The sequence below is a fragment of the Bos indicus genome, chromosome X, assembly GCF_029378745.1.
Source record: "Bos indicus isolate NIAB-ARS_2022 breed Sahiwal x Tharparkar chromosome X, NIAB-ARS_B.indTharparkar_mat_pri_1.0, whole genome shotgun sequence".
Lineage (NCBI taxonomy): Eukaryota > Metazoa > Chordata > Mammalia > Artiodactyla > Bovidae > Bos > Bos indicus.
Genome location: NC_091789.1, coordinates 118868920 through 118895373, shown reverse-complemented (window position 1 = coordinate 118895373; position 26454 = coordinate 118868920). Strand labels below are relative to the sequence as shown.

The window sequence follows — 26454 nt, the reverse complement described above, 5'->3', positions numbered from 1 at the left end:
ATTAAGAAAGTAAAATTAGCATGGGATGGTCTCAGGAAAGCAATGCATATTTTTGGATTAGATGCTGAAATAAAGTAAATGTTATGGTAAATTGACAAATTCACACTGCTAATGTTATGAAAAAATGATGTGGCAAAAGAAATTAAGATGTATTTCTCATTTTTGATAAGGGCACTCTTTCCTATGCTCTATTAATAGATTACGTTTTTAATCTGAAAAACTAACCACTGGGGTTAGGGAAGCCCAAAGGTAGGGGAAACTGCCCACTTTCAGAATGCAGATTAGAACTTTGAAATTGCACCCAGATTTTTTTTTCCTTTTGGTTAGTAGGCCTCTGTTGTTAGAGTAGTAGTTGCAAACACATATAGGTTTGCCAGTAACAACTCACAATTTGTGCAAAGTTGAGTCTTCGAAACTGAGCAAATTTGCTCTCAATTTCCCGCCAGCGCTTGCTGAGCTGGATCTGAGTTGACTCCACTGCCATTGCTGCCCCATCCTCAGACAAGCCCTCAGCTTGCCTATGCACTGCATTCAGCTCCTCTTTCTTCTTCTGCAACTCACGATCAATTTCCTATTGAGCAAAACCAATACAGGGCCCAGGGCAGTTAGCTAACCACATGAATCAACCTATCCCAGCACATACCTGTCCCAGAAATTTCACAGGCTGTCTTCATTTTATTTTCACTGTTCATAAGTTACAAGTATGGAAGCCAACACTGTCATCTTCAAGGACCCAAATATTATTTCAGCTTTTATTTGAATGCTCAGTTTTAGACACTCTAATTGAGAAAATATTGAAATTGATCTAACAGATTTCTTTGTCAATTCCTCTAGTGTTTTTGGGGTTGACCCAAATTAACGAAGTGATTACTCATTATTAATAGGGACCATCCAGATAGAATATAATTTAGTGGGTAAGTGAATAAGTAATTTATTTCCTTTTTAAAGTTTTGAGGAACTCAACAGAGAATGAAGCAAAATAAAAAGTGTAAAAAAACAGAAAAAAACATCTTCAGACAATATGCAACAGATAAATCTATAGAGATTTGACACTGATGTGAGAAGATGCTCTGATGAAATGAATGTGCTAACATGAGATAGAAGTCGTCCATATACCGATAAGTCATTTGTTCATCTGGAACAAAGATACACAGAGTCAATTACAATTTTACCAGAAAACATATAACATTTCTAGTTCATTTCACAATGTCTAAGAATAAAACATTTTATTCATTCAACATTATGTCAATTGAAAAACAATACAATACATTTACTAAAACAAAACAAAATACAGAGAAACACCTCAAACTGGGGAGAACACTAATAGAAGAAACAACAACATCAACATTTAAAACATGATCTGTACAGGTTAAGTTCAATAAATTAAAATGTAGCAACAAATCTGAGATTGACATTCTAAAACAACATTACCTTTATTTTCCTTTCATCTCTGGGTTCAGGTAGGCTGGCTAATTTTTTTTCAATGTCATCCAAGCATTTCAGGAGATCATCAGCCTGCCTCTTGTACTGATACCACTGGTGAGAAATTTCTAGAGCCTTTTTTCTTCTTTGAGACCTCAAATCCTGTTCATGGTGCAGATATTATTAAAATATCAATATATAAGCATATTATACTTCTGGCTGTAGTCATTTAAAAATAATTTGGTTCCCTCACCTTCTTGTTCAGGTTCAGTTAAATTCACATTTAAATGTTACCCATACAAGTAGATTATTAAATTACGTATTCATGTGACAGGACCCATGACATGAAGCTAAGAAAACTGAACAATGCACTTTCAGTATTTTTTCTTAGTATGCTCAAACTTGTTTAGAAATCTTTTCATATTTAATTAACTCTTAATGAATCAAATAAATTACTGTGTAGAGTTTGTTAAACTGTTCAATATGTGAACTCAATTGAGGTAACTACATACTTGCACAAACTTGCTGAGTTTGCATTTGAATTTTAAAATAGGTAAAAATTCTAAAATTTCTATCTTCAGCACTAGGTTCAAAATTTTAAGTTTATATAGCCAAGCTATTTACATTCATAATTTTAGAAATGTCTGCAAAAACGTTTCATAGGACATGAATATTTTGTGATTAGAAACATAAAGTGTTTTTAGTTATCACAGAAATTGCTTCAAGCTATATATGTTCAAGTGTGAAAAGTGTATGCCTGTGAGTATGCATGAAAATGACAATTTAAATATCATAAAAATTATTTTTCTTTTAAGACTTGTATGGCAAACTTTCTCATTGGCATCAAATCCAAATGCAAAATGATAAAATTTAGAAAAGGAAATGTGCATGGTTTTCAATCAACCTGATGAGATAAATAAGGGTGACTACTTTAATGAATCACAAAAGGGGAAAATTAATCATCTTACTCCTTACAAGATCATCCAATGTCTTCCTTGATCAACAGAATTTGTTGTAATGCTATTTTACAAGGGAATATATTTTACATGTTTTATAAGGGAACATAAGAGCTCAGGATACAGTTTCCATTTCTTCAGAGTAGTAGCAATTAGGGTTTCATGTATAGATATAACTGGAGCAAAAGAAAAGAGTGAATATAAAAGAACTGCTGAAATATTCACTGCATTGGAAAGTTTCACCTTCTTTGAAATATTTCATAAGGACTAGACTTGAACACTTGGCAGATTAACAACTACTGAATTTAGTATATTGGTGTGGCAAGTGTTGATTTTCATTAATTGCTTTTAACATATATCTGAGAAAACTGATTTTGATTTCATTCTGCATTTTGTTTAAAATTGGGGATGTAAAATTTTCTACAGTTTACATTTTCAGTTGAATTTCTAAACCTCCTATGGAGGTAATAAATGCTTGGGATGAGCCAGATGGAATGCTGCTTTTTTCAAAGGTACCAAGATACAGCCACGTGAAAGAGAGTTGAGCCATGCCTTACTGGTGACACAACTCACATCTTCGCCAAGAGAAGGGGCTTGTGGTCGCCAAATCTGAAATTCCTTTTATTTCCTAAGCACAAGGTGGTGTGTAATGTGTAAAGATATTAAGAGATATTATAGAGATTTCTTTACAGGTATGCCAGATAACCATTAAACACTGCTGTTCAGTAGGACACATATCATCATATGACCAGTGTAGATGTTTCTAAAAGCTTGGTCACAGTTGGAAGCGTGTGGATTACACAGCTTTCTGATTTTCTGAGCACATTATGGCCTGCTCTTGTACTCCCTCAGGGAAGAGGCCTTTTCTATTTCCTATATTTATCAGCAGTTACCTTCAGAACACCTGCTGGCCAATTAGACTTTCCTTGTGGATTCCTTGCAGGCACAATATTGTGTAATTACATTCTCAGCAGTGTTTATTTGGTTGTCTGACTATATGGGAAAAGGTTTTATACTCTTATTTGCATATAGAAAGCAGAGTCTATTCACCTACAAGGTGGATCCACCTACATGGCTACACAGCTCTAAAAGAGTGATTTACAATGAAAAGCTCAGCAATTAACAGTATTAGAAAATCAGCCATGCATGCAAATAGTGAATATTGAAAAGCACATTAAAAAATAAAAGGTTATTTCACAGAATCTTTCACATGTCCTCCCGTCTCTTCTCAAGAACTTTCTAGATATTATTATATAAACACCAATATTCTATTCTGTCTTTGCTGTGAAATTCCAGATGAGACACATGGGTACTTGAAGCTCTATACTAATGTTGGTTAAAATGAGAGCACCGGTTCTTTCTCATGGACATTAAGATTATTTTAGAGGACTCCTATACAAATGAAATTAGACTTCTAAATGTTTAGTTAGTTGCGAAGAATAACTCTCTTTAAGGCAAAATGAAGTTAACTGGAAAAAAATGAACTATTAAACAAATATTAGGTTATCCCAAAAAGTGAACCTACTCTGAATTAAATCAAGAAAATATCAAGAGCAGAAAGCCTCAGAAATATACAGATTGGTTATGCTGACAGTTAAACAGGTTTTTCAAGACACATGTCAAAATAACTTACAAAATAGATTGTATTACAAAATTAAATATATGAACACAATGAATGATGCATTTAATATCTTTTGATTACTACTCAGAAAAATGTGTCTAAGTAAATACCTTGAAATTTTTAAGCAACACATCTTTCAAAATCAAAGACAGCACTCAAAATTGTTAAAGCACAGACACTGAACAGAAAAAAAAAATATGTATTTCTGGTGACTAAGATTCTTAAGCAAATTTTATTTATGAACAATAGATTTTATCCTGTACATGAAAAAAAACACAGGCAAGGTATATTATAATTTTAGCTCTAATACCTTGAGAGCATTATGTTTTGTCTGTAACAGCTGCTGTTTTATCTTTATTTCCTCTCGCTTTCTCTCATCTGTGATTCTTTGTTGTAAGTTGTCTCCTCTTTGCAACAATTCTTTTACAGTACCCTCATTGTCTTCACTCTGATTAAAAACAACAAGTACAGTCTTCATTTTGGTTTAAAAAAAGCTGTACATCTTTAACAGAGATAATAAAACATGTTATTAAAACACACACAAAAAAATCCAATTTAAAATTTTCAGGGAATGCTATCCTAAGATACTGCACTCAGAGTTTCTTTTTTAATATGCTATACTTTAACTTTTAAAAGAAGTTTCCTCCTATTTCAAAATGACACATATGATTAGAGTTGTATGAAGAAAGATGGGGGAGCAATTTACTACATCATTTCAGACAAGTGAATTGTTATGAAAGCATTCTTTGGGCTTTGATTTTTAATGCATTTCTAGAAATTAAAACAAAAAACAACTTTGGAGAAGAAAACAAAACTTGTTATATATAATGTTATTTCACAGAGGAATATAGATGTGGCTCTGTGAATGTGAGACTGTAAAATTTTAAAATTTAACACACACTCCTAAGTGAAAATGCATTGTTTTAAGTGTACACTGATTTATATATAATAAGTTCCGTTTTACATAAACTAGCTTCCCTGGTGGCTCAGATGGTAAAGCGTCTGTCTGCAATGCGGGAGACCTGGGTTCAATCCCTGAGTTGGGAAGATCCCCTGGAGAAGGAAATGGCAACCCACTCCAGTACTCTTGCCTGGAAAATCCCATGGATGTAGGAGCCTGGTAGGCTACAGTCCGTGGGGTTGCAAAGAGTCAGACACGACTGAGCAACTTTTCTTTCTTTTCTTTTACAGAAACTAAATGACCAAATCTAGAACAAATATTAGAGCTTTAGGAAAAAACGTGCTCAACTGCTGTCAAATATTGCAGATAATTTCTAAAAATAAGTCACATATGCATGTTATTTTAAAATAAATACAATTAAGTAAATATTAAATATGGATTATAAAAATGACTTCAAATATTTTAATATGCAGTTTGGTCTTTAGACTCTAATAAAATTATTTTTATTTATTTTGAAATAAAATTATTTAAACAGTGTTTGTCCAACAGAGTAGCATATGTAACCATTGGATGTTTCACTTCTATTTCCTATCTTTCTTTCAATGCAATATATAAATACTTTCTATCAAGAAGGTTTGCTTTTTAATAGTACCCAAGGTACTCTGATGAATTAAGGGAAGGAGACAATTTTTAAATGTGACATGCTTGTGTTTCTAATCATCCGTGGCATTCAATGTTGCATACTTAAATCTCTAATGCATATGTTAACTTCTACACACAACTGAGAAACTATTCCATTTTTTTAAAGAAATGAGATTTTCATCTGAGATGTGCCAGTTACTTGTCTAATGAAATAATGTAATAGGCACTTATGTTTATAGTCTTTGAAAAACCTTCCTTTTAAGAATATGTCATTAAAAATCTGAAACATTTCCTGGGACTGAGGACAAAAATAATGAACAAACAAAAACCCTACTGCACTTCTTTCCCCACACCAGCTGAAAGCTAGAGGGCAGAGTTGGTGAGCAGCCCAAGAGGTAAGAAGCATTCTTTTCCACCTTGGTGCCCTCTGGTTTCTTCTTTGACATGAATAAGAGGTAGTTGTAACTTGGTATCTTAGAAAAAGGTTTGTCTGGTCTTTCTTTCCATGAGCTGAGTTGGCAAGATCATCAAACCCATACATAGGGAGTACTGAGTTAGGCAGCTCCAGGAAGTCAGAAATGATACCAACGAGAACTAAGATTGGTAAAAATGGTTCTCCTATTGCTTCATGTGCCTATTATCTACAACTTATAATTTACCTTCTGATATCATTTTCAATCACTGTCTGAGAAGTCTCTAGCACTGATACATGTCTGAGAAATCTCTAGCATGACATATATAAAGGTTAATAATGCCATATAGGTGATGGTTGTGGACAGGGGAAAGGAAATTGTGAAGAGGAGTAAGGATAAAAAATAAGTCAGTGAAAAAGAATGTGAGGCAGAAATATTCAAGCCAGAGAGAAACGTAAAAGACATGTTGAAATTAATCAGGGTATAAGAAGAAAGTTATGAGTCTGGGAATAGCCCACATGGTTATATTTCTTTTTTCCCATGAAATAAGCAGCATGAATTTACACATATTTTAGATATATACTATACTACTTGTTAAATGTTTTTGTAAAACTACATTGTGTTAAGTTTTAATAAACAATGTTTATATCATGTATAATTGCCCCTTATCCAAAATAAATGTTACATTACCAAAAATAGGACTGAAGCAAAATAGCAGCCATCTCTGATGTCTGTGCTTTTATTATTATTATTATTAAGTTTCTAATTTATTTTCTGATTTGACTTTTTTTTCCATTCATTACATTTTGTCTTTTGAGTATGGACAAAACATTGCTGGGTGATTTATTAGAATCTATAAGTACTCCTGTATGCCCATATCATAGTAATTTGGCATTCATAACAGTTCAATAACAATACTTTGCATTTGTAATAAATCATTAGAATCACAAAATGTACAAGGTATGCTCTGAGAATTTAGTTGGAGACTTGAATTATCTAGTTTCCTTTGAAATATTTATTCATTTCATTCATAGTTCATTCACACTTTTATCACAACCAATTTACCATATCTTTATTGAAGTCTTCCTCTTTCAGATTCACCCCCTGCTGAATTTCAGCCTCCAGTGGTTCAAGCAATTTTTGTATATCTGAGTTAAACTGCTCCAATTCCTTCAAAGGAATGGAGGCCTAAAAAAAAAGATAGTGCTAATTTAAATCAAAATTACTTTTTATTAGAAATATAAGCCAAAAAATGCATTTGTTCAACCTCCTGTTGCTAAAATAATGACATGCATTATGTTTCCATATTATATTTTATGAAAGTGTTGAAATACAACTGGGAAAGTACCTGAGGATGCAAATAAAGACAAACATTTAACATCATCAGAGCTGAACATACATGCAGAATAATGCAATACTCATCATTCTGATTTTTCAGCAAAAGTCAATTTCCATATACTTGGCTGGTCTAATTATTAATATCCTAAAGTTGAATTTGATCTTATTTTAAATATTCTGATATAAATATCATTTGGGTAAATATCTCATCAGAAATTGCCTCATTAACCTAATAACAGTAAAAGCAGTTGGAAATGTAGAATTGTCTCCTTATCCTCAGAAAAAATACATAGCAATCTGCTTAGATATTTTAAATGACATTTTTAACATGGCAGAATTGACAGGCATGCTCCCATAAGACAATGTCATTAGCTTGTCTTAGGAATGCTGTATTCGGTAGCACACACACACACACACACCAAAAGAAAAAAAAAATGAAAAAAATGAACTCTTAATATCTCAAATGAAAAGTCTGAATATATGTTTTCCAACTTCATAAACATCACATTTCCTTTGATTTTGAAATTCATAATTACCATAGTCTCAAAAATCTTTTTAACCCCTTGTTTTTCTAAAGAAACCACTTGAAGAGGACTGATAAATGAAATTACAGTGAAAATCAAATATATATTCAAAAGAATAGGCAAAAATTAAAGTTCAGTTGATAATATAAATGTTTATTCTATTCATCTGTACCTCTGTATTCAATTCCTGTGCATTAAAATATTAGAAAATATTTTATATCTGATAGCTTTGGAAAACTCACATGTGACAAATAAAAATCTTATTTTATTGACAGCTAAACATTTTCCACTTGAAAAAATAATTTAGGAAAGACCCAGTGTCTTATGCCAATATGACATATTCATCAAGTTGTTCCCGCCTCCCCCTGCCACTCTTCCCCAAGAGATTCCTAGGCTTGTCTTACTCTTTATTATACAGTATCTCCTAGAGGACAATGTGGGAACGTGTCAAAGGAAAAAAGAATATCTAAAGGTATTTAGTTACTAATGAAAAAGTGAACCACTGAATGCTATTCACAAGAAAAAATTCTCACAGGAAACATGAATAAACACTTATCTTCTAGGTACTTGTATACATGCCAGAGAGTATTTATGGAGTCTTTCTAAAGTGCCTTATTTTCAATACTAGTTTTTAAATCCTAATAAATATCTGAAATATAATAATATGTTCTAGAATCAGTACAGATTGGAAGTATTATAAATAGGCATTTGAATGGTGTTCGCATCTCTATTATTAACATACTTCTATACATTAAAATCATATATTATATAATATATTGTAAAGATAAAGAATAATAGCCTTTAATATAACTACACAGTATTAATTTGATGGTGTCTATGTTATTGAGTTGTTCACATTTCCTAAGATTTAATAAGAGTAACTGCATTGTTATACATATACATATATATATATATGATTTTGTGAATGTATGAAGATAAATGATACCTAAAATAACTTTTTAAGTACTTGCATATCAAAATAACATGTGTCCATTATCTATAATGGATAATCTGATTTAGTCCTACATGTGCTTCCTCTCTAGTTCATCCTTTCTCCATATATTCATATATAATAGTTTCAAAGGCTCAGAACTTGGGCATTAATAACTCAATACTCCTTCCCTAAGAGTACTATCTTCCAAAACTTAAATATAACTTTCATAATATCTGTCATTTATCTTTAGCTGTGACCTCACTTTTCAATTCCAATCTAGACTCTTCCATAGCCAGCTGATTACTCACTTAAGTTCAACATGTCTAGAAATGAGCTTATTATCTTGCCCAGAACTGCTCAGAACATTAACTTCCCTAGTTCTGTAAATATAAGTCATTTTTTTCAGTCATCCAAGTCTAAAACATGAGTCAGGCTATTTTCCAACACATCACTCTATTGTCTAATAAATACCAAATACTTGTCAATTCACTTACCATGAATCATTCACTTTCTTTTCTGAGATACCACCTCTCCTAGTTCTCACACAAGACCTATAGCAAAAACCTCCTTACAGATGTACAATGCTTCCCACCTCACCAGTTCTATACCGTGGGCTGTAATCAGGTCAATATGTTCCAGAACCACAGCTTTCATTATGTTATTTCTCTGCTCAAGAAGTACAAGTCAAATAAAGTCCAAACTCCAGCATGATAGTCAAGGCTCCCCCTAATCTTGTCCCAAGGACCTTTCTAACCTTATTTAAATGTTCCATACAGGTCTTTCTTACAGGTCTATTGGTGAACTCCTAGTATTTCTCCCTCAAGGATTAGAATGTTTTTCACCTTCTGGTGGTGGTGGTGGTGGTGGTGCTGCTGCTGCTAAGTCGCTTCAGTCATGTCCGACTCTGTGCGACCCCATAGACGGCAGCCCACCAGGCTCCGCCGTCCATGGGATTCTCCAGGCAAGAGTACTGGAGTGGGGTGCCATTGCCTTCTCCATTCACCTTCTGGTGAAGAGCCTAAAATTCCTGCAAGAGAATGGCTAGTTTGGACTTGAGCTCCAACACTGAGCAGCTGAGAGATTTGGGGCAAGTTATCTCCTCTTTGAGCCTCTGTTTCTTTATGTGTAACGTGAGGATAAGAAGAATAGCTACCTCATAGAGCTTTTATGAGCATCAGATATGTTAGAATGTTGTTTGGTATATAAAAGGCTCAACTGATATTGGCTTTTACTGTTTCCCTTCAAATTTGTACCCATCCATTGGCTCGAGTCAGTATCTTCCTCTTTTGAAAATGTCCAGTTTATGAAGGATAAAATAAACACTTGTTGACATGGCATTTTTATTTTAACAACTTATTTAACAAAATCATGGAATTCTAAAGGTAAACATGGAAAAATTGACACTTCAGTTTGGTAAAGTCATATTCTTAACAACAAAAATCAATCTGCATCAATATAGTGGGGTCAAGGAGGATGACAAAAAGCTTTCCACCAGTTCGGCCCTGTGCAGCATTTTCATCAGGAATTATTTGGAGATCAACAAATATGTAAAAAACACATGGTGAGAGGGATGAGCTCCACAAACATCCCATAAAGATGAGTAATTTGTCTGTCTTGTTCAACCTAGAGTCATTTCTGGTACATAGAAGGCACTTATAAATGAAATTTTCCTGAAAAATTAAGTGAATGCACGACTAATCATGGAATAGTGGAAGAAAAATTTGAAGGCGCTCTTGAATGACCTGGAATTGTAAGTAACACAATTTCCATTGTATAAAATTGAAGAGACTGGAGTAGCCAGCACTTCATGCGTGGATGTATACTAATTGCTGGCCAAATGCTAGCAGCAACATGACACCACTCAGTACAAAAATAATATAAGTAGATACAAATAGATTTTCGGAAACACTAGTACTTAGTTATGAATTATTCAAGCAAGATAATGTAAACTTAGACTTCATTAGTAGTACGTGTAGAGTCTAGATTTCCTGATCAAAGACTACCATGGATTTGTTTCTTAAAAAACTATTACATGGATTAGAGATTTTAATTATTCTGTGCAGTTCCAAAGTGAGCAACTAGAATCAATTGGGTAGAAATTACTTGGAGCCTGAATTTTAGTTTAATATAGAAACAACTAATTAGTGCTGCAATTTTTGTCTTTTTAAAGCACTCATTTTAAAGTGGTGAGTGTCTCACTGCTGAAAGTATATAAACAGAAGCAGGATAATGATGTATAGCTTCCCTGGTGGCTCAGCTGGTAAAGAATCTGCCTGCAATATGGGAGACCTGGGTTCAATCCCTGGGTTGGGAAGATCACCTGGAGAAGGGAAAGGCTACCCACTCCAGTGCTAGATGTATTAGAGTATATGTTAGAAGTAAGATACTTTTCACATGAATAATTCTCTAACATTTTATCTATTTAAAGTAAATTCTCTCCTCTGAATTCAAAGATCTTTGTTTACTAGAGGTATGCAGCGATATAGAAATATTATGCAAGTCATATATTTAATTTTCAATGTTCTAGTTGCCATATTAAAAAGTGAAAAGCATCAGATGGATTTAGTATTTACCCAATATATCTAAAATACTATTTAACTTATAATCATTATAAAATTATTAATAAGGTATTTTATTTTCATTTTTTCATGTGAAGAATTGAAAACCCACAGTGTATTTTATACTTAGAGCACAACTTAATTTGGAGTAGCCACATTTCAAATACTCAATAACCATATGTAATCTGTGGCTACTTTACTGATAGTAGCCACATTAGCCACAGTACAGATCAACAGCAACTATTATGGCTATGACATTGAGAAGAACGAAAAGTTCATTATTAGTATAAAATATCTCACAGAAGTAATGTTTTACTAATAGGAGTTAAAATGCTGATGTTTTATTCAGTAAATTTTAGTGGATTTAGATACTTTTTATAATGTCCATCTCATTTACCTGTATTCAGACATGTTTCGTATGGGGATTTTCAGGAAGCCCTCTGGAGATAGGAACATTTATGTGGATGGGTTTGAGAGGTTTTATTAGGAGTCTCTATTCCTCATGTGTAATCCTAGATTGTGTTGCAGTATGTATTTACATACTAGAATGTAATAGTATTTAACATTCAAGGGTTTATATTTTGTCTTCCCAGTAGATTTCTAACTCCTAAAGTTGGGAATACATCTTATATCATTCTGTATTTTCCATAGCAAAAGGAACTCATTTTTTAAACATAAAATGTGCTTGCTTTATAAATTACTAATTTTAGAACATCCAATAGATCAAATTATTCAGTAACTAATTTTATAACCAAAATGACCATACCTACTCAACTCAGTTATTTAAGCTATGCTATTGGCAGGATAAGACCAGCCATTTGACATCCATGTAATTAATATTTTTCAAGAAGTTGGGAAAATTTAATTGCTTTTCCTTAAGAGTTCACTGGTTCACCATTAGGTCATAACTTCTCTGACCAATAAGTTTTACATGTTATTCTTTGGTCTTTCTTGGCTTTGTAATTTGTAATACTTATGGAATTTTATAAAATAAATGAGGGAAGCAAAGAATCATGAGTAATAGCTCATTGGTGAGTCATCAAAGTTTAAGTCATATAAAGTATATAAGGCCTGCCTCTTTGATTCAGTATTATGATAAATTATTTGAATAAATTGAAATCAATAGTAGATAAATTATCTTAATTTAAGCATATATTAATTCTACTGACTTTACAGAAAGTACATGACCAAAGAAGAACTAGAATCACAATTAAATCATACTTCCAACAGTGCACACAAGATAAGCTTTAGAATACATAGAAAATAATAATAAAAAGTTATAATATCTCAGCAGAAAGTACAAACCAGGCATAGGTTTTGTACGATTTAATTTTTTACTTACCTTTTCATCTTAAGAGCTTTAGCATGACTGTGTAGTCATACAAAATACAAATAAAGTAAAACATAGGGTAGTTTAATAATCAAACAGATAGATCAACGGACACAAAAGAAAGAAGAGACAGAGAAACTGAGAAAGACAACACTTTGTTTTCCTTGATTTTTAATGTGGCTTCAGATTGCTTAACAGCTATTAATTGTGCTTTGCTGTATGATTTAAGATTAATGAAATTTAAGGCTTTGTTAAAGTTTTAGCATTAATGGTGATTTATATAACAAGTTAACAAACAACAACAGACTGAAAAAAGCAAAATCAATTACAAATTGATTCATTGTAAATTGGAAGCATTCAAAGTTACTCAGATACACTTTATCATTTTTAAAATGTAAGCTTTCTTTTGATTAAATATTACTTCTAACGTGCACAGGTACACTAACATAATAAAGACTATGTTTACACAGAGAGCAAAGTAAACATTTGTTAATATGGACTATGTAATCTTAGTAATCATGATATACGGCCACTACATTCAAATTACACTGAAACCTGAATTAAAAATGAATATTCCAAATGCTATAGATTGGTTTAAAATTGCTTCAAATCAGCCTCCTCTTTCCATTCTGCAGCTTTGAAAATTTATTAATCATTACAATATTGGTATAGATTTAAAATTAAATAAGAATAATCTATGGAAATCAAAATGGATAAAGTTTCAAGGATCAGTAACATCCTATGATACAGAAAAGACACAGTGCTGATATGATATAAAGTTATTTCAAATCAAAATATCTGGAGAGGAAAGAAAACTTACAAAGGGAAATAAGTGTACTGAAAGATCTATCTAAAACAAAGGTAATCAGATGAAGTAGTTTATAGATTTATTCATTGATTTATTTTAAATTCATAAGAGATATATCCAAGGAACATAGACATAATATTTTAAAGATAAAACAAACTGACTTGGATAACTGACATTTCATTGGCTGCATTCTTTAATATTAGATCAGGTACTGGCTTATCTTTGATGCTGTGAGGATAAAAATGTGAAATTGTGGTAACTTCCCAAATTTGTAAAGCTAATTAAGAGACATTACATAGCATATCTGTTGGTTTTGAATTGATAAGATTAATGTTATGGTCACACCTTTTAGATTTGGATATAAAATACACTAATTGGTTAAGACATGTTGGTGGTTCAATAATCACCACACTTTCTACTTTTTATTGAGAATAACTTGAAATACTTTTCTATCTCATGATTATATACGTTTAGTAGTAGCAACTGAAATAGCAGAGGAAAGGACTTAACTCTAAAACATAGGGGGAGACTGATGAATTAAAAATATTACAGCTGGAAAACTGTCTATCTTTTTCTTGTTTCTTTCTTCCTTTCTCCCTTCATTCCTTTATTCATCTCCCATTTCTGGTTTTTGTTTAATTATAATTATTTTTAATAGGAAGAAGTACAAAAATCATTGTTTTAAGGGAGACTAGACATTTTCATATTAAAGCATAACAGACCAACAAAAAATTATCTGATGATACAACTAGAGATAAGAACGTATGCTGAGAGTCAGCATGTTGGAGTGGACAAAGTGATGAATTAGGATCTATGTTTTTTAACCAGGCTATCTAACGGAGAAATAGGGCAACTCCCTGGCTCTCTCACAACCCCTGGTAAACATCTGAAAGTTCTGGTCCAAGGAATAATTACTTTTACATCTGTTGACTGATTGGAGGAATCATTTGCCTTTTTTAAAGTATCATGGTCAGAAATCACTAAATCGCTTTAATCATTTTAAATGTCATGCTAATAGGACCTAGTTAGTTCTAGCAAATGACCCTGCTCACCAAACTCAATTAACAACTACTTTGAAAATACTGTAAATGATCACAAAAGGAATGTGTTATCCAAGTTCCAATAGAACTAATTTTGTTACAGAGATAGGATATTACAAATGTGCAAAAAATGTTGTTAATATAGAAATTCTGTTGGTAGGCTAACAACTTGCTTATTTCAGTGAAATAAAATTAGCAGGTAGAGTAATACAAAGTCTGGGTACTAATTTATTATTTGAGGATTTTGGCTGTGATTATTCCATATGTAATACTTTAAAATTATGTGATGGCTATATATATTTATCTAAGTTTTCATCTATGCCTTTTAAAATAATATCTTTGTAGAAAATTTTACTAAAAACATATTTGTATAATAAGAACACCTGTACCAATTAACAGACAGTGTTCTCTTTTGTCAGAGAAGGTGTTACATTAGAAATAGACTACAAAGGGGAAAAAGATAAATGTATTTGTATTGATAAAGCTGATTATTGAAAACTGACTTTCAGTTAAAATTCTCAAATCCATTGAATCTTAGATTTCTTAGGTCACATTCATAAGATGGATTACTTATTTCCCACTGATGTTTTGGAAGGTCACAGTATCTAAGATATCCTTAAATTATTTATACTTTTCACATATTAAGCCACTATTTAAGATAAAATTAGATGCAACCATGTGTTTTTCCTGATATATTCTACATTAAATGAAAAACTCACTGGCTCTCTTATAGCCATGTATATTAATAAACACATATACATATACAAAAGTCTCTGATGCAAAGAATGATTACTTTTGCACCTGCTAACACTGATTGGATTGGACTGATTGGAGATCAAAATCTTGACACTTTATAATATTACAGCAATAATATTATGAGTATTTGCATATGTGATAGAAGATCATTCAAATCTCATGTTGTAATTACACACACACACACTGCTACATGGATTTCAAAAGCAATTTTAAGACCCATGTGGAAATTAAGGAACATATTGTATATAATACCTAATGACACATAATACGTAATGACTCATTGGAAAAGACCCTGATGCTGGGAAAGATTAAAGGCAGGAGGAGAAGGGGACAACAGAGGATGAGATGGTTGGATGGCATCACCGACTCTATGGACATGAGTTTGAGTAAGCTCCAGGAGTTGGTGATGGACAGGGAAGCCTGGCGTGCTGTAGTCCATGGGGTCGCAGAGAGTTGGACATGACTGAGTGACTGAACTGAATTTAATGGCACGTAAATCTATTTTAATAAAGAATGAAGACATAAGAAAACAAGTTCACCTTTCTTTTGTTTAGTACCAATTACACAGTCAATATGTAACATTTTAGCTCCACAGAAATGTGAAATATTTCTAAATCTCTAGAAGAAATCACAATCTATGGAAATCATGTGTATAAGTTTCATAATAGTTTCTTACCAAGTAATGCAATTGCTATATTAGTAGGACATAGCTAAAATCTGTTTATTCAATATGCTTTTAAAACTAAGTATTACAATGTGACAAATATATCTTGATGTAAATTTTATTCTGTCTCAGAGACAGCCTTTCACACTTAGTTAGTATTCACTCCTGACTCAGTTTTCATTTCCTCATCTTCTTGGCCTTCATATAGTGATTTACCTCTAGGCTAGTTCTCAGCCTAGCTTCTAGACCAGTGGTTCTCAGAGTATGGTTCTTAGATTATTAGCATCAATAACATCTGAAAACCTGTTGGCCATGAAAATGATCAGCCCTCACTAAAGGCCTACTAAATCTTAGTCTTCAGGTACACAAAGTTTAGAAAGTCACTTCTATAGACGGTCATTTCCTTTCCATTCCCCAAATACCTCTTTATTTCAGTTTCTCACTGTTTCTCATGTAGACTACTGTGATGGATCCCTAATTGGTTTCCCTACTTCCTGTCATTATTCGGTTGAATTTTCTTCACAACTCCTGCAGGGGTAATCTTTCAATAGTGCATGAAAAACAAACAAAAATCAAGAATTCCTCAATGCATACTGAATTAAGCATACATCATTAGTCTGGTTGTCATGACCTCTGCCCAAACTATGTCTCATCATCCTTTCCAGTCTTATCATCCACGCCAAGTTTCGTACTCCATGCTCTATTCCATAAGTAAACCGAACTTACTCTCCACTGAACATACTATATGCTCCTGAGGTTTTGTCATAGATTTATCACAATTGTTACCTCTTCTAGGTTGCTGGAGTGGCTGCTAAATCCACTCAGCATACACTCTTTGTCAGCCCAGTATCCATGAATATATCTAACTCCACCATTAAACAGTAAGCTCCTTGAATCCATCACATCTTACTTAACCATTTAGGTACCACAGTAGCAAAATTCATGACCTGAAAGTGCATGATTGGTAAGAACTCATTCATATTCGTCCCTTTTTCTAACCCCTCCTTTATTAATTTTTTTTAAGATCTACCTCAAATATCTTATTTCTCAAATTGTTGACTGTCCTCTCCAACTCCGTTTCTCAGATGATGAAGACAGATAGAGCTTCCAAGTGCAACAAGACTAAAGGAGTCTGTTTACTTGTGCCTTCCTGTTACCCATTCCAAGCTTTTTTCTCCTGCCACTTTCTTTTGCTGATAGGATTCCCCACAACCACCAGCACACTATGCTACCATGTTCTGAGGGTTTAAATCAAAAAGAGTTAAGTCATGGTGTCTTTCTCCTATCTTTAGCCAGGGTTCTGACATTATGGCTGATTGATTTTTTATAACTCTGACCCTCCCCATCAAAACTGCCATCTTCTCAAATTGATTTCATACATACTAGGAGAGATTAAGCATTCTCAAGCCACAAGATACTACTGATTAACCTAAATGAAATGAGAAGAGATAGCATTTCATTTACTTTATGGACCCTATTTAGGACAATTAGAACTTTCCAGTTCTTAAATTGGTTCCTTTGATAATCTGTAAGGCTGGCCTTTGCAATGGAAATCGCAAAGGCACAGGTTCTTGGCCTCTACCCATTCCAGCAGAGACCAGAAAGAGGTATCAGTTATTCCTCCATTTTCCTCCATTTCTTTTTCTCATCAATTTTTATTTCAACTCTCAAAATTCAGCCATTAAGTCTAATATAGATAATGATGGAAATTATTATTTATATGAATTATTTTGACCACTTTATATAATTTATAATGATTTTAAGATTTTTTTCAATATATACTTTTATATATCTTAGATCATTTGATCCTCACCACAGTCTTGAGCTTAAGATAATATAGGCATAACCTTACTACTTTTCTGGATAGAAATGAGGTTCTGTGAGGTAAAGGATCAAATCCAAGATCACGCTCCAAGTATTCTGGCTTGGAGTTAAGAACTTTTCTTCTCACCACAATGTTTCTCACTGATATAATTAAAATTACTGCTGCTGAGAACTGCAGCTGATGGACAAGTTCTCAGCCAATCTAAACCGAGGAACCCAATATACATTGCTTTCTAGACTTTGGAATTTCTTGACATGGACAGTCCTCACAGGACACAAAGTCTTCACCAAATAGTGAATCCAGACATTATCAATGAGTTCTCACAGTAAATTTCTGCTTTACTCAATTGCCCTTTCTAGTTGACCTTTAAAAAGGATCCTGAAATTAGTTCTTAAACTGAGTTCTCTCCATATTCACTCCCAGTTGATTTCTGCTTATTTTATCATGGTAAAATTTCTCCCAAGTTTTTCTACTAAGGGAAAACTACACATATACTCAACCTTAAGAAAGTCATTCTCCACACAAGTCTTACCTTCCAGAAGCCCTACTCTAATAGGAACTGGACTTTGAGATCAAATGCTATTCCCAAGAAATCCAGCACTGCACATACAAGTCATTACATGTCTCACTGCACCAACAAAGTTTAGAATTATCAGGGACTATTACAACTAATCAGTCTTAAATTTAACTAATCCAACCCAGAAATTTTATATTGTGTTCTAAGCACATAACTTATACCCCTGAACCTCATCATAGGAAGAAGAAAGATAAAAGATCAGAGATTCCACCATCCAGTAATTCTACTGTTATCCATTTTATATACTCAGTTCTATATAATAATTCCTTTTGGGGGGGATAGTTTTCCTTTAAAAAACTACTTATCTAGTTCAACCCCCATATCTTATAAACACTGAAATGGAATTACAGAGAGATCGCATGTTCTGCCTAATGCTGACAAAGTTCAGAAGTCCATCCATCTCCTATGTCCACTGTTCTTCCTATTACACTATGTGATTGATGAGACCACCTCATTATTAACTGAAAATCTCCATGAAGATGTACTAGTATTAAGCATATGATATGACTGCAATAAGTAGTTAAACTTGTGTTTGTAGACATGTATTTTTAAGCAAGTATCTTTAACATTCTTGTATATTCCCATACTTACAAGCACAATGGACACTCAATACCATTAGATGATACAATGAATAAGAAAAATATCACATATGTTCTAATGACATATTTTTTGGTTCATCATGATGACAAAGCTTAATTATCTCTTCAAAGACCCCAAATGGGGTCACTGTTGCATCCAGTCATCTCTATCAATTTAGTGTAAAAGGAGTACTTTGAAAGGTAAAAATGGCTGTCATCAATTAATATATAGTTGAAAATATTGATTTAAAATCTCATATGCTTTTCTTCAGTATGAGTAATAAAAGAGACACATCAAGTGACTCACCTGACACATGATATCTGGAAGTATACTGACACATTCTTACAGAAAGTAGAACAATTCAGAAACTTCTGTTGGTCATGCTATGTCAGTTTGTATGGCACAGGCTGACTTCTACTTATTATTCAATACCTACAAGTCACAATCTTGTGACATAATTTATCTCAATCTAACTGCTGAAAAAAAATCAAGAAAATAATACCCTGTCTGCCCTTAAATATTCTCTAGCTCAGTGATTTATTAAAAAGTATGATGGGAAGAATACAAAACTTAGTAACAAAGCATTAGCAGTAATCTCTCAGATGAATGAAATAACTGTTGGTTGTTTAACTATTACTCATCTAATGATATCTCCAGAAGTAATAACTGTTTATTTAAACTGCAGAGTAAATTCTTACCAAAAAAAAAAAAAACTATGAACTGAAAATAAAATTTTAGAGCCTGTAAGGTGTTTTTCAGGTGAGAACCACTACTTAAAATAATATATAAATGAGCAGAACTAATTAAGTTAACTATCACAAATAAAAAGAAATGAATTAAGGTAAGTGAATACCTTTTTGCTTTGGGTAGGAGACTTTTCAAGAGTAATTATGTTTCACATGCAATAAAGTATTTAAGTTTTATATCATATTTCCATATATTTTAGGAATTCCTTTATATGTGCTATTATATATAACAGTGAAACATGTAATGCCTTAGAAGATGTAAATCATGCTATTACTGAGTGTCTATAATTATTAAAACTATTTTTCAAACATATTCTAACTTTCAGGAATCAAAACTTACCTGACATCACATCACATTTACTCACAAATGCTGCAATAATGTTATTCTCATTTAAGATTATTTCTAACAATTATCTGTATATATAAGCACATGTGTTTCATTTACATACATTTTTGTATTTGAAAGCATATCATATATAGTGAAAAATGTGTCAAACCACATTTTATAAATTTGGGAGATAATGCCTTACATTTTGACACTCCCCCAAAGAGCTGGAATTCAAGAATACTGAGTTTATATAGTTTTGCAAGCTACCTATAATATTTTTGCCCTCATTATATGTTATACAAATATAAAGGGTTCTCATGCAAAAGTTCCATATACCCTGGTTCTTCATTAAATAGAGTAAGTATAAATAGACATATAAAATTACAAAAATGAGGATATATAAGCTTTGCAATTATCTGTCTTCATGGCTTGCATGTCATTATAATCTAATGGATTTTATCACAGTAAGAATCGGCAACTAGCAAGAGCAAGTTAAAATACACACGTATACACACATGTGCGCAACCAGTAAAGATGTACAACAACCCTAGATCATGCAGAGACATACAAGGCCTCATTTTGGCTATTTCTTCCATATTGTACACAAGCAATATTATATTTGGCAAAATATGTCAGTAGCGCTTTCTTTAGATGTATGTCTTTTGTGCTTTTTGTTGTTGTTGGCCTGCAGCATGCTATTCGTTACTGTACTGTAAGTTAGCCCTGAAAGTACATATATAAAGCAGTACATACGGAAACCAGTTCTAGAAGGGCTGTGCCAAGAAAAACAAAACGACAGAGAGAGAGGGACACAGGGGCTAGGGAGGAAGAAAGGGAGACAGATTGATCTCCCATGAGATTCAGTGGTAAAATTTCTTTAAATACATTTTGGCCTTCATTTTTCTTTTGCAAACTTTGCTGTGGGGGTGGCCTGCCCCCTTCAGAGTACTGCGCAACCTTCGCAAGAGACCATTTATCACTAGTTTCCACCTTGGAGCAGATCTTCCTACCTTTCCAGTCTTAATTCTGTGAGAAATGGCTGCAAATCGATGGTTGAGCTCTGAGATTTGGGGCTCTATTACTTTCCTGCAGTGGTCGCCGCGGTTTGCCATCAAGTTTGCTGCTTGGTCACGCGTGGAGTCCACCTTTGGGCGTATGTCATTCAGTTCAGCCTTTAAGCGCTATATTCCATGAGCAAGAGACAGGGCTTGAAGTTAGTAATTCAGTGGAGGTTGAAAGAGACCGAAAGAGCAAGAAAGCAAAAGAGAGTGGGGAGGGGAGAGAGAGAACTAGAGAGAGGGCAGAGAGACAGAGAAGGAAAAAGAACACATGCAGAGAAAACCAAGGGAGGAAAAAGCCAACTTCCATAAACAGGAGTAAAGTGAAAATGTGTGTGAGCTCAGGAAAATAGGTCACTGTCCTTGCTTCAGTTTGATCTAAGTTTATTTAAAGCATTTCCTTAGTCTGAAGAAGGACAAGGGATGTTTTCCTGATTTTTCTATGTTGCCAGCAACAATTGTTGTGTCTTATATTTAGTTGTACCTTTCCTCAATTTCAAAGCTGTGGAACAACTTTAACACATGCTCAGGAAGAAAGGGAGCTGAAGAACAATTTTCTATTCCTTCTGAGGACTTATGAATTCCCTTTTGCTTTATCGTATCGATTGTCACAGAAAAAAAATGGATTTTCTAACAGATAGGGATTCTGTGTCACAGACAGAGTGACTGAGGAAAGCTGAGCCTGACAGAGGGGGTTGGAGAGGCTATGAGTGAAATAACTCAGTTCCTATTTTTCCAAAGACCCTGAAGGAATTTCTCTGTAAGGTGACATCCCTTACCTACACATCCAGGGAGAAGGAAGAACAAAAGAAGGTACAGACAATAGAGCAAGTATGTTTGGGACACAGCCTGCAATACATTTATAGTTTTTCATTACAAATGAATTGCAATCTGTAGAATATATTGATTTCATAAAAAAATGAACAAATCAATTGTATAGACAGAAGCTACAGTGTTTGAGGATTCTTTAAATAGTAACCCACTAATCAAATAAAATTATTAAAAATTTCAACAAAACAGAGGAAGGCATTGTTTAATTTATGAGATTTGTTCAAATGTAATTCTTCCTATTTAATTGGAAAAGATGTCATCAAATAAATATAATATACCATTAATATGATATATTTGCATATTATAACTCTCATTCTTCTTACAGGAACCTTTTTTTTTTTTTTAAGTAAAGGCTAAGTTGCCACTAAGAAAGACAGCTTAGGATGTCCTAATAATTGGTTTTGACACAAAAAGAGAGAACACAAAGCCATGTCTACTTTACATGTAGTTAAGAATGAAAAGTTCAGTTTTACATAAGCTCAGTATTGTTACTAAGATTTAGACTTTGTATAGGCAAAATGTATACAGATTGGACGTCTGGTGTTTATTCAGATGGGATGTGAATGATGCAATGAAACTAATCTTTGTGTTAGGCACAGGCATATAGAACTAATACTAAAATTGGCATGATTTGCCATATAACACCAAAATGAATCCAAGAATTCTTTTCTTATCAGGTTTAAGTTGTGTGTAATTAGCTGACAGATCAATATGGACAGATGTCCAGATCACAGAGCTCTTCTAAGTCATGAACTCTCATTCAAATTAAAGAAGTAGGGAGGGAAGGAAAGAAGGAATTAAGGGAGAAAGGAGAAAGGGAAGGAAGGAAGGAGAAGGAAAGGAAGAAAGGAAGATATTTTTCACTTTTAATAAGAAGTCCCTGGCATCTTTTAGGACAAAGATGATTAATATAACTGTTGTGTAGTGTGAACATTACTCATCATAAAAGTTTATTTGCTACCTTTAGCATGTCTTCTTTTTGCTGTGGTTTCTTTTTCTCAGATTCATCCAGAAGTGCATCAGCTTGAATGATCCACTTTGTGATATGATCCACATTCTGGTCAAAGGTTTCCATGTGTTTCTGGTATTCCTTAATTTTACAGAGACAAACCATGACATAGTTATTAGGCAGACAGTATTTTTAAGTATTTGTCCTACTTTGCACAATTCTAAAATACAAAAATGTAGTAGCATACAAATTACTTTTATGTTCAATCTCCATACAGAATATAAGTATGGAAAAATATAATGTAGATATTGAAAAAGAATCAACATTTACATGGACTTGAGGATTTTGTGAACATAAAGACTATTATTGAAAGTTTCTATAATGTCTCTCTCATGACGGAGAAGGGTTGAAAATCTTTCATCCTCTTACCAACAAAAGGTTTAGCCACTCTTCTGCTCGAGAAGTGACGGCTATCCAGTTACTATTCAAAAGACTCAGTTTATCTTCGACCAAGGTCTCCTTCTTGCCCAAAACCGTTTTCAAGGCCTCTCCTAGCTCTGTAATGCTCTTTAGGTGAACCTTCTGTTTCTCAGTCTCTTTCTGAGTAGCCTGTAAAAAGAACAGCATTTGAGCCTCACATAATATATTGTAGCCTTAAGATTTAATGCTTTTGAAATGACTATGCATCTAGTTACTATGGTAAGATTTTTCAAGGGTTTAAACTTTCAACCATATCTTTGGGAATGATGAAAATCATATCCTATATATTGCAGTTCTCTACAGAGTATATATGGATATGTATTTACACATAAACATGATTGATGCCATACTTATTTATGATTATATACACTTAATAAGCATATATATTATCAATCTAAACATATTTATATTTACTTAATTTGTATATGTATTGGATAAATGTAGATCTTGGAAAACCCATCCACCAATAAGCAACTGCTTTTAGAAAATTCAGCAATTTTTGCTATCTTGAATTGCTATAGCAGGAATTTGTAGATTTTTAGTGCCACAAACCTGTTTGACATCTGGCAAAACTTAAATATCCCTTCTCATAATAATGTTTTTAAAAGCATAAAATTAGATACACTAGATTTTAAATAAAAATAATTATACTATAATAAAATATAGAAAATATATTTTTTAAATTTATGAGGTGGCAATAAATGTTTTCTTTCCTAACATGTGTAACTATAATGATCTAGCAACAGACATTTAGGATAATTTCAAAGTAGTGATGAGCACAACTGGTGTTCTGAATTATATTGAATGACTAGAATGTCATATAAAATTATCTTTCATTAATTTATCTGTGACTGGTGGCAAATTCACAGGAATTACTGATATCACTAGGGTTTGTTGCTCACACACATAACAAAAAAGTGCTTAATTTCAGTTAGAAGTAAAGAGATACTATTAAAATCCCTTAAGAGAGCACCAACACTTTCTAAGACTTATTTTCAAACCCCCAAACAAGCACATTCAGTATTGGAAATTACGTAGAGAGTTGATGGGAAATTGATCCTAGTACAAACATTTACTGTCAGCTCTGTCTACAGTCCTTTTTTGTGACATGTCACGGTGAACCACATGACCCTCCTGCATTTCCCTGCCTCTACTCTCGCCCCTCCCCACCCACTCCCCCATCTCTCCCCTACCCACATACAGTTGTTGACATTCCCTGGTGGGTAAGTTTGAGCCAAACAGATATTCTCTCAAGAAGTTTAACTAAGAGATACAGATATTAGGGTAACACCTCAGCTGAGAAATCATTTAGAATGAAGCTGATGTCTTTACCATAGCAAGTCAAAGCCACAGTAAGACAAATTCTTACTGGGAAACAGCAATGACAAGAACTGGAGGGAGACCTTTTGCATAGAGGAACATGAAATATATGCACAGAGAGTAAGAAAAGTGGTTCAAGTAAATGAGAGAAAGGTGGTCCCTAAGAGCATATATCCTTAGTTCTAGATGTTCTCAAAATGCCTTTTCTATATTTGTAATACACCAAAATAATTCTTACGGTTGCCTTTCCTCCATATTATCAGGTCCTAGTCTACTTGAAATATATATAAATCTACAAATACATACACACACACACAAATACCAAATAAGGAAGGGGATAAATGAGGCTAAAAGAGGGTATAAACTAATTTCTATACAAAAGACAATCGCTGTTTCTTCAATTCTAAGATAGGCTTTTCTATTTGTATTTTCCTTTTTCAATGCAAAAATATTTGAACTTAAGGTAATTAATGCTCAATGAACTTATCAGCTACCATGCAGAGGATTATTTGTAATGTAGGTGTCATCTGTTGTATATGAGTGAGCACAGCAGTTCATAAAATGAATTCCTTCACGTATTAATCCTAAATGCTACGGAGCGCCTGTTAAATGCATCACTGTTTCAGCAGGGACATAGGGGATTTTACTCAGCATTTTTTATGAAATTATGAGAAATGCTGTTTTGGGGGAGAAAAAGTCATTCTGGATTTTGACTTGTGAGTGTCACGGACTAGATTTCAGTCCTCTTACTCCTTTTGCCTGTACCCTTTGTTAGTACACAATCTTTACAACTATATGTGGTGGTCATTGTTCTAGGTACTGTGAGTAAAAGGATGGAAACAAAGTCCTTACCCTTATAAAACTTATATTTGAATATAAAAAAACATGAAAATATATGCAAATGATCATTTCCTACTTCCTGCATTCCAAACTACTGCCCTGTCACTAGAGTTCATTTATTTGTAAAGGTAACACTTCACAAAGTTAAATCCTAATTTATATTTGGATCACTAATTATTCCTAAAAATAGCTTCAGAAAGATGACACTAAGTTTAAGCTTTGGTATAAAAAGTTATGTACACAGACATCTGTCCCTTCCCAGATCAGCCAAAGTGATGAAAGGCGATGGAAATTCCCAAATCTCAGAAGACATCAGAGAAGTTTTGAATTTAAGGAATAATGGTGCAAACAGTTAAGGGGTCCCAAACAACTATTATGCATTAAAATCTACCCAAATTCTCCAGCTACTTCTCAAGAGAAAATGTTTAATGCCCAGTGATATTTCATTCAGTTAATGAGCATAAGAAAACAAGACATGTGGACTAATGTTTGATTTCATTTCAGGGTTTTCAATGTTAACAAACTCAAGTATGCTGAAGTTAGCACCATCATGAATATGAACTTGAAAAAAAAGCAGTGATCATTGTAGTAGTTTAAAACTGCTTATGGCTAAAAGTGACTCAGGAGAAAAATACACTCCTTTTGTAAAAAGACCTAAAGCTGAACATTTACATGTAATATTCAAGAACAAACTAGTATTGAATCACTTGTATAAATACTATTTTGGGTTAGGAAATATATTGTGCTTGTTTACTGAATTTTTAAAAAAAATTTCCCCACAAAAGCATTTTGAATTAATGGCATGGCTTACAAACAATAAATTTTAGATTTTAAGAAATTTACTGAACTTGCTCTGTGATGTGGACTTCAACTTTGATGAGTCAATGAACATCAGATGCTTAACACTCACTCTACACTGTGACTTTCACTGCCAGAGATAAGGAAGGAGGCAATCTTTGTATACTCTGCTCTAATGTTATCTAAAGTGTAGCTGTAGAGAAAAGTTGGAATGCA

The 26454-nt window shown here is 33.2% G+C and overlaps 1 protein-coding gene across 9 annotated transcripts in view; it reads right to left on the bottom strand.

Moving 5' to 3' along the window:
* Nucleotides 1-26454, bottom strand: part of DMD (dystrophin) — a 2362639-nt gene that overhangs the window by 1322536 nt on the left and 1013649 nt on the right. For 8 of the 9 annotated variants that reach the window (XM_070783459.1, XM_070783466.1, XM_070783462.1 and 5 more), the window contains 7 exons: nucleotides 23230-23409; nucleotides 22813-22941; nucleotides 20973-21143; nucleotides 7021-7143; nucleotides 4310-4447; nucleotides 1432-1584; nucleotides 389-571 (listed from right to left, as the gene is read on the bottom strand). In XM_070783459.1, coding sequence (XP_070639560.1) covers nucleotides 389-571; nucleotides 1432-1584; nucleotides 4310-4447; nucleotides 7021-7143; nucleotides 20973-21143; nucleotides 22813-22941; nucleotides 23230-23409 — 1077 coding nt within the window. The remainder of the gene's footprint in view (nucleotides 1-388; nucleotides 572-1431; nucleotides 1585-4309; nucleotides 4448-7020; nucleotides 7144-20972; nucleotides 21144-22812; nucleotides 22942-23229; nucleotides 23410-26454) is intronic. The other variant, XM_070783465.1, reaches the window with a different exon arrangement.